At 34.9% G+C, this 13,385-nt stretch overlaps 1 protein-coding gene across 5 annotated transcripts in view; it reads right to left on the bottom strand.

Moving 5' to 3' along the window:
- Window positions 1–1,070: 1,070 nt before the first annotated feature.
- Window positions 1,071–13,385, bottom strand: part of PCMTD1 (protein-L-isoaspartate (D-aspartate) O-methyltransferase domain containing 1) — a 70,284-nt gene continuing 57,969 nt past the window's right edge. For 4 of the 5 annotated variants that reach the window (XM_045896566.3, XM_045896568.3, XM_045896567.3 and 1 more), the window contains 3 exons: window positions 12,759–12,930; window positions 11,006–11,129; window positions 1,071–4,260 (listed from right to left, as the gene is read on the bottom strand). In XM_045896566.3, coding sequence (XP_045752522.1) covers window positions 3,893–4,260; window positions 11,006–11,129; window positions 12,759–12,930 — 664 coding nt within the window. In that variant the 3' untranslated portion in view covers window positions 1,071–3,892. The remainder of the gene's footprint in view (window positions 4,261–11,005; window positions 11,130–12,758; window positions 12,931–13,385) is intronic. The other variant, XR_006794357.3, reaches the window with a different exon arrangement.

Raw genomic sequence — 13,385 nt, 5'->3', positions numbered from 1 at the left:
GAACAGAAACCACAAACTAACGAAAGATACTTGCAATACATGTAACTGACAATGGGTCAGGCTACATAAGGAACTCTACAAGCCAACTTCTTTAAAAGAAACTATCGAATAAAACATTTCCAAAAGACTCTAATGGGAACTCTACAGAAAGGAAACCTAAAACCAAGAAACACTCAAAAAGGTACAAAACCTCCTTAATAAGCAACAAAGCCTCTATAACACTTCACAGTACTAAATAGGCAAAATCGCTATCAAATGTAGGTGAGGTTATGGAATAACTGGAACGTTTAAACGCTATAGGAACGAACATCATGTTACACTATTTTGGGGAAATAAATTTGCACCACCTAGTGAAAGTGAGTAGGAACATATTCTATGATCCAGTAATTCTACTCCTAGATGTACACTCTATGAAGACTCTTGCACACATACAGTCACAAGACCTGTTGAAGAATGTTGACGAGCAAACTATTTGATGTAACAACAGATGTCCATCAACAGTAGAATGAATAATTAAACCAAGTTGTGGATGTAACTTAACTATATACAACATGGAACAATCTCAGAAAGGCAACCTGGAGTGAAAAAGTAACCTGCAGAATAGAGAGTATGATTCCACTTATATAAAGTTAAGTATGTATGAAGCCAGATGATACACTGTTTAGAGATACAAACATATGTGCTAAAGCTATAGCAAAAGGCAAGGTTGCAATAAACACAAAAGGAACACCCCAGAGAGGAATTAAGAGGAGATTAGGAAGGGGCACACAAGTCATGGTAATGTCAGTAGTCAAATCTAGTAGTAGGTACACACGTGTACGTACAGGTACACTGAATTATTCCTTGCGTTTTGCATATATCTTCTAAATATCCTTCATCTATACTGAATATAAAAACAAATTTAAAAAACAAAACCTACACTGCTTTAGAGGTGGCAACAGTCAAAAGGAAATGAGATGTCCAATTATGGACAACTGTATGTAACACTTCAAGCATATATCCATAGGTGTATTAAGATTTTCTAAATTAAAAAGAAGAGAAAAAGAAAGCCAGGCCACTGGAGAACAAAATTTAATTATATGCAACTGTTTATTTAAAATAGTTTTCCAAGCCTTCCCATGATTTCACAGGTGTTGCTTCACTTTTATCCTCTCAAACAGCTAGAAACCAACACAACATTTTTTGTATTTTAACCACTATGTATGCTATTTTAATGACATTTTTCTTTACTAAGACTAGAATCAAATGTGTCAACCAATAAGAGATGTAGATTTAAATTATCTTCTTGGTAGTAATGGTGCCGCTGAAGGTTTCTTGGATTTATCAGATGCCGGATGCTATTTCAAGCCATTTCCATCTAGCTGTCTGACTTAGGAAAATCATGCTATCTCCCCAGCCCTACTTTCTCTCTGTAAAATAAAATAAAATAAAAACTAGATTAGATTATTTCTATTGTTTTATCTGGCCACTAAAATCCCATGAATATATTCCTCATCATTTTCAATTAATTTTACTTAACCTCTATTTGCTACTTTTCCGCCTATAAAACATAATTGACCATCCTCAAGTAACCATGAATTCATTAAAAAATAAACACAAACACAAAATATTCTTAATCATTCTAATATATTCCCATTAATAGATAAAAGGGCTTTTCACTTGAATTTTCATTTTTTATTTCTACTTCTTTATTTAAAGTCAATAATAAAGTCACAACTATAAAATGAATGAATTGCATTTAAAAACACAAAAGATACATTTCAATGACAAAAAATATGTAATGATCATGAAAATCTACTGTACACTTTACTAAGGTCAACAGAATAAGAGAGCATATGAACAAGTCAATCTTCAAATATATCCTTAACAAAAACTCTCTTTTGAATGGTAAAATCATCATTTAAGAATATGTATGTTTACATAACTGGACACTAGCTCCAAAACCAACAAAGTGTGTAGAGGGAAGCCAGGGAAGGGTGCTAGATAAAAATATGTGGGCACTGGGAACTTGATATTAAACCTCTAAAACTAACAATTTTAAATAAAATGAACATTCTTAACAAATGACAATTGTATAAAACTATTTTTTTTCCTTGATAGAAATGAGATGGGACATTTCTTAACAGTAACAGCTTAGTAATCATCTAAAAAAAAAATTGTGGAGATATACACAACTCCACACCCTAGCCCCTAACCCCAATCATTGGTATAAAATAAATACCTTCCATGAAATTATCTTTCCCATTACTAAAATATCCTCATTTACTTGGGAGAATTCATACTTAGAATATTTCAAACACTTGTTTTTAAATAGGTAGAATCACCAGATCTGAGATTTTTGAAACCATCTATGTATTACTAATAGTTCAATCTTTCAAGAGATAATAATCGTTTTTACTATATACATTAATTGGATTTCCTTAAACATATTTGATCAACTACGGCAATAGTGATGCTGGTGGTAGTGATACTCTCAAATTTTTCCTTTTAAAAAGTACATAATCCATGTGACACTAAGTAGTAAATATGTTACACTGTGTACTTTCTTAAAAGGAATGACTGTTTTCAGGTCCTAGTAGGAAGAAAAGAAACCAACAATGGCATTTACTACCTGTTTTATCACTGATAAGCTATAACTAATAGTCAAATGATGGATAGTATAAGTATATGATATTAAGAAAAAAGTGAAAATCATTATAATTTTACAAAAAAAAACCAAAAAACAAAAAACCACACACACCATGAGAAGTTAAATGAGCACAACATAGGTCCCGATATACTATGATTCTGAACACAATTTTCAAAGCAAAAAGGCATCTCCATACAATTCCTGTGAATATCTCATACACTACATAAAGATGAATTTCAAAGCAAATGTAGGTTAGCTCAGTTCCACCTTGTCAAAGACAAATATTTAAATGAACTAGGAGTTCCATTTGCTAAAGTGCACCTGCTGACCAAATCTGCTCTGGTCCTGCCTCTGAGCGCAACTCAAGAAAGAGGCTGTTACCCATGTTTACTCCCTGTCTGTACTGTCGACAGTCATTCGGAACAATGCATATTCTTTTTTAAACCAAATACTTTATACATTGGATAACAGAAAATCCAATCCTAAATGTACTATCTTCTAAAACTCCAACAAGTAAGATAACCTCATTATTTTTAAATACTGAAAATGTAAAGGGTCCACACAAATTAAGAAATGTATTAGGTATATACTTTTTATTTAATACTCACTTGATGTGCTCTTAAAATCTCTATGAGAGAAGCAGATAGTTTCCCCTGTCTTTTGGCAATAGATTCAAAAGCAAAAGTAGCAGTGCTGTTGAATTCCACGAAACTTTTTTTTTAAAGCTAAATTATTCAGTATCGGTATTGTTATTGCACTCATATATTGCCCGGAATACTATAGCAACTCAGTAATAGTGATTGCAACAAAGTAAGGTAAGTGGGTCTACACAGCATTTGATCTTCTAATTATGTAAGAAAGTTTTCATAGAGGAAATGCAAACAACTACAATTCAAAAACCAGTATATGCTTAACAATTACTTAACCTTATACAAAATTAAATGTAAGCCTCACCACTACAAATCTGTAAGGAATCAGAAAAGGATTTACAGTACACAAATCTTGAGTATTGTTGCATTCCACTCTTGAAGTCACTCTGAGTTAAAACAGCATTTTTTCCAAGATTTAAAGAAAAATATATTTTATAAAAGAGATTCTTTTTAATTACTGAATACATCATTTTTTATTACTAAGACAGAAACAAGTTATACTTTTTCCACTATAATTCGCTCTGATGAAAGAATTCTCTTTTAACTCCTAACAAATGCTACATTTTCAAGACTAAAGGAATAATCAGTAGGCATTCTTTCTTCTTGATCTAAGTTATTTTTCTCTGAAATATGTCAAGTAAGCCTTTAAAGATTCAGGGAGGGGGAGTTTCATGATTTTTTCTCTCAGTAAATTCTGAGGTGGCTCCTCGGGCTTCATGGCTTCACCGTGATCTTTCTCTTCCTCTTCTTTGTTATCTTCTTCCATTTTTTCATCCTCCTCACTGTCTAGAGGCTGAGGAATAAGCTGATTACCCACAAATACATAAGTATTAATTCTCTGTTTAACCCTCTTTCTTTTCCTTTTTGGTGGAGCCCTCTGAGGAATCCCCTTGGCCTGCATCTCATCATTTATGAAATTTCTAAGTGTACGTCGAATATAAATACGAGCCAAGTCCTGGAGATTCCTGACAGCACAGGGGGCTAAAAAAACAAAAACAAAAACAAAACACACACACATAAAACATAAAAAAGTAAAACATCATATATTGCTCATTTCTTCGCAGAACAAAACAAGTATTTCTTAGCAAACGTTAGAAAACACAGAATGTATAAAAACTCTAACTTTCATCTAACAAAGATTTCAAGATGCTTACTATTTGCCAAGCCACTATTCTAAATTCTTGGACAGTGGAAAGGTTTCTATGTACAGATATGTGTGTCCCCATATATATGCATAAAAATTCTTTGAAAGAATAAGTAAGAACTTAGAAACAGGCTACATGAGAATGAAGTAATTAGACAACAAGATAAAAGAGAGATTTTATACTACCTATTTCTTATACTTTTTGATGTTGAAAACCATATGAGAATGATCTATTCCAAAAACTCTAATAAAGGCAACATTTGAACTGCTGCCTCAGTCTGAGCTTTAGAGCTGTTACTCATGCACGTACACACACACACACACACACACACAGTTTTTCTCTGTAAATCAGTGAGTAGAACTGGTTCATAGGCAAAGGGCCACCACAAATCATGCTGTAAACAATTTAATAACCCAAAAACACACCACAGATTTCCTTAAGTTATTGATGTTTACTTCTATCAAACACATCACAGTTGTACCCTATCGGGTCTGTCATTTCACTCCCTCTCCCACAGACCTATGAACGCATAAGCCCTAGAACACACACTCTTCTTTGTAGCCTGTTCCAATACTTTATACATAGAGAAATTAATTTTCTAGTCCCACTAAGTTTCCATCCCTGCGGAAATAAAACTGTCATCAAGGATCCCTCTCAAATGCCTAAACAAAATAAAACATAACCCTCCTCCAGTTTAAACAGCATTAAAAAATCTTCACTATTTTTTCTTTCTTTACTTTTGGTACTCTTTTCTGGATACTTCCCTTGCAAACTTTTCTGTTATACCTATGAAATCCTGCCTTCTTTAGTAACTCTTGGGTATGTGGTCTCTCTACTACCAGACTATAAGCTCCAGGAGTGAGCTTACAGCATTTCCTCTTTGTGCTCCTCACAGGGCCCTGTAGGCACTAGGCCTGCACAGTGCACCATCCTGTCCAAGGCTCAGAGTGCTTCCTGTGTTCTGAACACCAGACCCTACCACAAATTAGATACACTCTGCAGGAGATAAGTTTGTTTTATTTATTTTTATTTTTTTTTAACTCCAGCATGGGAGACTTCTCAGACTGATTCAAAGATCCCTTAGCACATACCTAAGTGGCCCACTACAAAATCTTTTCTTCAAACTGTCTTTTTTCAACTCCCTACTGAAACCGGAACTAGAAAAGAATTCCAAAGAGCCAGACCAGGCATGTTTAGTTAGAAACTGTTTGTTCTACTGCCTGGGCCTGCCCCCAACTATATGAGATGGAAACTGAAACAATACAGAACATTTTGAGTTCAAGTCCTGCTTCTGCCAATGATGGAGTTTTGTGAACATTGGTAAGTAAAAACATGTGAGATCTCATCCCTTATATGTTAAAATGTGTAAAATATCACCTGCTCTGCCTACCTCCCCAAACTGTTTAAGCTGTTTAACATTCACTCAACACCTATGTGTTAAACTATATGCCATCTACTATTAAAGAACTCACTTACATACAGTGGATGCTTCAGACTAAGTAAGTCCTTGCTTTTATGGAGATTTTATATTTGGGGGAAGGGGTAGATAAAAAATAATTATGAAAAAGAGCATAGGAGAAAAAACACCAATGGCATAGAAAGTAACATGGGGGTACAGCTACTTCTGATTGGGTAGTCCAAACGGTCTCCCTGAGGAAGTCATGCCTGGGCTAAGATCTAAATGATATGAGGAAACAGACATGTAAATATCTTGGGGCAGAGGAAATAGCAAAGCCCTAAGAGGTAAATGAGCTCAGCATGTTCAAGGAGCTGAAAGAAGGCTAGTGCAGATGAAGTTTAGAGCAGGAAGAAAATGGTAAGAGGTACGATCATGGGTTGATCTTGCAGGCCTTGGTAAAAAATGTGCCTTGTATTGGCCATGCAGCTACTTAAGGTTTTTAAAAAGCAGGGTCATAATGCAATGGAAATGGCACTCAGGCTCCTCTATGGAGTATGGATCATAAAGAGAGGGAACACTCCAGTAATCCACCTGAGATCTGACCACGCTCTGATGCAGATGGGAGTAAGGGAGGGTGGCAGTAAAGACGTAGAGAAGGGGACAAATTTGCAACATATTTTGAAGACAAGATGAACGGGGATTAGATGTAGGAGAATTTTTGGCCCCAGCAACTAGGCAGGTGCTAATGGTCAATTATTGACATAAAAAAGAGGAAGAGTAGTTGGGGAGAAGAAGAAAATCACAATTTTGTTCTTTATGAAATCTGAAATGTCTGTTACATTTCCTGAATGGAGATTTCAGGAAGAAAAACAACAGAGATATACTGATCACCATTTCAGCATGTTACAGGCAATAACACACTTCACACTAAAAGAGGAAAAGGAAGGAGATAGAGGTAAAATAACTTGATCCCGGTCACAGAAGTCATAATTTATAAGTGACATGAGTTGGGACCTGAACGTGAGAGTTTAACTGCACAGTCCATGCTCCTGCCCAACCACAAGCAGCTGAATCATGCCTCTGGGACTCAGGCTGGGGACAGACTCTGGGAGCCATCAGCCTCCCCCTGAGCACCTAAGAGGGAGTATAGACAGAGAAGAAAGGCCTATGCCTGAGGAAGCTCTGAAAAAGCAGGGGCAGGGGAAGCTGGTGGAGAATAAATCTATAGAAGAGTTTTGGGAATTATAAGAGCTAAGAAACAGAGCTATAATTAGTCTTTTTGGCTAGTCTTTATTCTTGAACCTCTCTTATATTTTTGGTACTCTCTTTTCACACCTTAATTATGTTCCTCCTCTGCAACACTGTTATTCCAAGGACACTGTTAGAATGATGAAGCTTTCAATCCTAAACTGTCAGAATACCTGAACTTCATAAAGAACCAACTAGATCCACAATGGAAAAGATTCAGACTTCCCTTAAGTCCTAAAATAGTACCCACATGAGCTGCATTTAAGTTTTTCTGAATGATACAAAAACTTTTAGCTAATTCTCAGCCCTAGCTATTCAAAAGTCCCCCATATTTCCTATTCTTTAACACTCCCTTGTTTCTAATGCTTCCAGTTATGAGATAAGGATTTAGTGGACTAGACAATGCTAATCCTGACTACTTTTAAAATTTTATTTTGAATTAAGGCTTTCACTCCAAAATTATAATTAAGGTTATCTCTAACACACACTCGTGTAAGCTCTATTCGTTTCCCAAAAGGTAATCTCTATAAAGATTTCATAGGAACCTAGCAGTCAGCACTTCCATTTTTATTTATTAACAAAGATTGAAAAGGGCATTATATTTAGGTCAAACTCACAAAAGTGATGATTTGGGGTCATTTTTTAGCCGACAAAAACAGCAACTTTATATAGCTCAAGGTGGTTTAGTGCCACAATTTCTGAAGTTTCTTTTGTCCCTTGTGATTTATTAACAAGAAATATACATTTGGCTTCCCATTCCTGACACAGAGCTCTGAAAACACTTGGAATTACATAAGTGATAAGAGCATAACAGGTTCCTTCCAACCACACCTGAGTTTACGTTAATGAGGTGACTTTTGGTAAGCCCCTGAGGATGCTGGGCTGGTTGCCAGGGGAACCAACCATGTGCTTGGAGGATTGGGGCTTTCACTAGCACCCTCTGGGAGGGGAAAAGGGGCTGGAGGTTGAATTAATCATAAATGGCCAATGATTTAATCAATCAAACCTTCATAAAAAGCCTTAACTGAAAGGGTTCAGAGAGCTTCTGGGCTGATGAACATAAACCCTTCATATGTCAATTCCATCTGTTTTTGTTTCTGTGCTGGATCCTTTGATAATAAACCTGGTATCTAGTAAGTAAACTGTTTTCCTGGGTTCTGTGAACCGCTCTAACAAATTATCAAACTCTAGAAAGGGGTCATGGGAGTTTCTGATTTATAGCCAGGTGGTCAGAAACACAGATGAAAACCTGTACTTGTGATTGGTGTCTCCAGCTGGAGGAGGAGGGGGCAGCCTTGTGGGGTAGAGCCTTTAACCTTTAGGGTCTATGCTAACACGGGTTAGTGTCAGAATGGAGTTAGATCACAGGACACCTAGCTGGTGTCCGCAAAGAATTGGAGAATTGCTTGGTGTGGAAAAACCCACACATCTGGAATACAGAAAGAAGTGTTCAGTGGGTGGTGTGTAGAGGAAACAGTTTTCCTTTAGTTGGTATAGAGTTTTTTCCTTTTTCCTTTCACCCCTTTCTAAAGGGCCTAACCTGAAGTTAAAGCAGTTTGTATACCTCCCCCCATAAAAAAGAAAGAGGACTTTAAGTTGAATCAAAAGTAGAGATAAATAAACCTGAGGAAAAGTGATAATTACATTTAGTAACTGTTTATGTAGGCAATTTCACAGCCACAAAATATATTTGGCAAAAGATTTGCATGTGTATGTTTTCAGTTGTTTTTTTTTTTTTTTTGCTAACATTCTTTCTTATTTTAACCCCCTCTAATTAATGAAAAAATGTTCTCTAAACAGAAAGCAATTTTAACAGAAGAGGAAACTTGTTTTATTCTCCAAACATCTTATTAAATTTTGACAAACAATATTTTCAGAACATTTTTCATTCTGTGAAAATTATTCATAGTGAAGCTTTTATTTTTTTAGAAAATCACAATTCCTGACTCATTTTTATAAATTCCTATTGGGAGCTGATAATTTTTTTTTCTTTTTATTATAGAAACTTTCAAGTATACACAAGAGAATTAATAGTATAAGGAACCCCATGTACCGGACACTCAGCTTCAACAACCATCTCTTCTAGCTAATCTTCCTTCATCAACACTGCCATTTCCTATTTCCATCCCCACCATACTATTCTGATGAAAAGTTAGATCATTTCACCTGTAAATACTTTAGAGGCATGATGAATTTTTTTTTTTAATTTAGGCTAATCTTCCATTTTATCCTTTTTAACCAAATTTATCCCTACTCTACATTCATAGTCATGTCGATCAACCCAACCAAGGAACTACCTAGATCTAAATGTACTGACATCCTTAAACTGAGAATGAAAATTGCCCATTTATAACATATCATTATCCATGCCATTCATAACTATGTCACTGTAAAACCACATTTACAACCTACACTCTTCTAAAGGACACTAAAGTAGGAAAACTGTCAGATGAAGAGGAATGCTCAGGCTACAACAGTGTCTGTTAGAAAGAAAAACACCTAAATGGCTGATGCACAGAAATCTACAGGGCCCTCTGTAAGGACACTTCTATATCTCTATAGGTACACATCATGCTAATGGTAGTTAGGCCACTGTCAAGACCAAACAGTGTCACAGCATTGTTTTCATTACTTCTCTTTAGGACTCTCTAACCAGTTATGATAGGTTAAAGAAAATTGTCATAAATAACCTGTAATTCTAATGTTTGGAAAAAGGAGGGAGAAAACAGTTTAACATGCAGACCTAAGCCATATTCCCCCCACCTACTTTGGTAGGTGATAAAACTGACATTTCAATTCCTAGCTATCTCCCCGCCAAGTTCATCTCTCCATTAGTTAAGAACCTGAACAGGGAAAAACAGGCCACAAAAATCATAAAGTTCAAAAGAGGGTAAAATGAAATGAAAATAAAATTAAATATAAATCCAGGTTCCTCTGAAATAAATTCATTTAAAAAACAAATTAAAGGAAGAAGTATACCATGGTAAAGTTCATTTTTGGTACAGAACTTTATTTACGGATTTCCAAAATCATGATAAATCACAAACCTATTAATACTACTCTCACCTCTTTTTCGTCTTTCAGCTGCAGTAAGTTGATCACTCCCCTCTCCTTGAAACGTTTTTTCTTCATTTCTAACACAAACACCTCTCCTCACTCTCCCCCAAGTGCTCTCATCTATTCTTATAACTTAAAATGCCATTTTTACATCAAGGATTCTCAATTTATACCTCCCTCACACAGTAGGTTTATACACCAACTCGACTACCTGATCTGTGCATGCCAACTCAAACAAGGCCAGAATAAAATATCTGATCTTCCTACACCTATTTCCAAACTATTCCATTGCCAGTCTTGCAAACAGCAATAAATGGTACCATCACACTCAGCTAGCTATTCAAGGCAAAATTTTACATACTCCTTTTTTCTCTACCAGCATCTTCCACGTAGTCTACTATTTTTCTACCTTCAAACAACTCTGTCCATGCCAACACTGATTTTCCCTTTGAGTATAAGAAAAGTCTTGTATAATCAATCTTCTACACTCTAGCCAATGAGCTTCAACTACCCTGAAACTTATTTCTGGTCTTGGAACAACCAAGCTCTTTTCAGCCCAAATACAGGTTTTTGCGTTTGCTGTCCTTCTGTATAGAAAATGCCAACAAATTTAATATAATTAATAAATTCACAACTATAATAAATTCATGTTTTCTTTGACCCGCCCCTTCTTTTCATACGTCCATGAAGGAAGCTAACAGCACCTGGTGCAAGGTAGGGGCTTTAACCGCCTCCATAAAAAAGTTGAATAAATCTATTGAATATATTATTGCCTATTTATTTAATTCTTCATAATCATATAGTCCATTAAACCCCAAGCATAAGAGTTGAACAATCTAAGTCACATTTCAATCAGAAAGGACCAACGGTTACTTACGGAGTCCTACAGAATCTGGTTTGCCATTATCATTCTTACTTGGTTGTACAAGTGGAGCAAATGAAACAGCAAGGATGTTTTTACTTTCCCAAGTGTTTTGTCCAGTTCGCATAATTTGTGTTAACTATTTAGAGAGAAAAACAGAAACAGAATAGCTTAATCCTGGAAATTCGATCTCCTTACAGTCACAATTTTGTTTTAACGGAATAAATGCCAGTGGTTGCTATAATCACTTGTATTTGAATGCAACCAAATTACTTTCCTTTAAATATTTACCATAAAATAATAGAGAAGGAACGACAAATATTTGCAGCTCAAGAAAGATTAGTCCATGTAAATAAAATATCCAAATATGGTCAAGTGATTCATCATGTTATATTTGGGCTCTGATAGCTTCTAGGGGTCTTATTCCAACCCATACCTGCCTGTGGCTCCCAAAATATATGTCTCACATAGGCTCAGCTGATGGTTAAAGCACGATATTAATAAAACCATGTTCTCATTACTGTACCAAAGAGTCAACTTCATGGTCTTCCATGATAGTAATAAAATGCAGATTCTAATTCTAATCCCAAATTAGTATTTCACAAATAAATGTAATTAATCACAAGAGGATTAGAAGTTTTACCTACCTGGCAAAAACCCATCCCCAGTCCTTGGAAAAAAATATTAGCTCAGTACATTGTTTGATCAAGTTGAATTAATATCTCCAATTTCTATTATAAAAATCAGTGCATTATATTTGACATTAGCTGAACAGTATATAATTAATATTTAATAAAATACCACTGGGAAGCCGTATCTTAAATGTTTGAAAATGTATCTTTAACAGAAAACAGAAGATTGCTCATCTGGGAGTCTCAACTGTGGAAGCATTCAAGTAACAACATTTTTTTACGAATGTTTTTTAATGAATGTTTTTATATTATGTCTTTTTAATAACTGACAAACAATTTGCCACAGAGCACAGTGCATGGTAATGGCGAAATCTACTGAGCCGCAAATAACATGCTGTGATGTTAAGGGATCCCCTAGGATTATAAACTCTGAAATGATCAGGCAAGATCCCAGTTGTCTTACACAATTTATCTTCTACTGTATAAAACACAAGGCATTTTAAACATCTCAAACTTAGGTTAATATGAATACTAAAGATTTTTTTGAAATGCATTTTTAAAGTAATTTCCTTTTGAAAGACCCATCCATTTTCTGAATATCTCAGTATTTCATATATTTATTATACCTAATAATTCTAAACCAGGACAGGAAAATTGCTGAAAAATATTTTCAAATGAGCCTATGTAGTACTAAATGAAGATTTAAACATTTACTTTTTCTTTAATGGATTTAAGCAGTCCAAACCAAATCGCAAATAGATTTTCTTTTTTATATGTTCAAAGAACTAAAGAATGTTAGAAATTGAGCAGCTAGTAAAGATCATCACATTCAATTAAAAAGCTCCAGGTAAAGAGACTGTATTGTAAGGAAGCAACTTGGCAAACACCACATAGGTAGTAGCTAAGCACTGGTGAAAGACCAAATCTCTTCAAATCTTAGTATAAAGGATTTCTTCTATATTTTTTTTTTTGGTTCAGTAATTAAGAATCCATTTCAAGTTGTTTTATATAGACAGATAGATAGATGATAGATAGATAGATCTATAAAGCGTACTTCTCTAAAAATCACAATGTACTTTTCACTGATTATATTTCCCACCCTCAACTACCGTGTTTAAGCAAAGGACAGAAGTTACCTGATCTTCTATAGGCATGACTAGAATGCCTCCAACTTTCAGTAATATTTTCATATAGTTTTCATGGTCTTTCTGGACACCAGCTCCACAATAAATTCGATCATACTGATGACTGTCAGATGCTATCTGGAGGCAATTACCAACCACAAATGCAGGTTCACAGAACTCAAATCTGCACGAAAAAACAAATACATTTTAATTCATTTAAACAAAAGATTAAATCTAAAAAATTTAACAAAATTCAGTTCTTTGAAATATTGAAGTTAGCAAAATTTTAGGATAAAATGTCATTATGAAATTTGATTTAAATATCATATTTATGAAGTTTAACTGATCAAATATATTGTTTTACTATAGTGCACATGTTGTCAAAACATTAACCTATTTTTTGCCATACTGAAACCTCAACTTAGGGCTTAAAAAAATGAACATAATGAAAAGCCCTTCATGATACCAATCTTGTGATACCCCACAAATGATATATACTAAGGATGAGAATCACAAGGGTCAAGCAAACAAGAAAAGATTCACCTTCCACTGCCCTTTCCAAAAAAAACTGACAGGCCAGTGACAATGGGAAGGGCTCATGTAGTATTCATCTCTGTTTGATATTTTTGCTTTGGCTAA

This window comes from Mirounga angustirostris, unplaced genomic scaffold (assembly GCF_029215605.1).
Source record: "Mirounga angustirostris isolate CCGP_5_RB_7025 unplaced genomic scaffold, mMirAng1.0.hap1 SCAF_4, whole genome shotgun sequence".
Lineage (NCBI taxonomy): Eukaryota > Metazoa > Chordata > Mammalia > Carnivora > Phocidae > Mirounga > Mirounga angustirostris.
The sequence above is the reverse complement of the archived record's forward strand: the minus strand, read 5'-3'. Positions and strand labels throughout refer to the sequence as shown.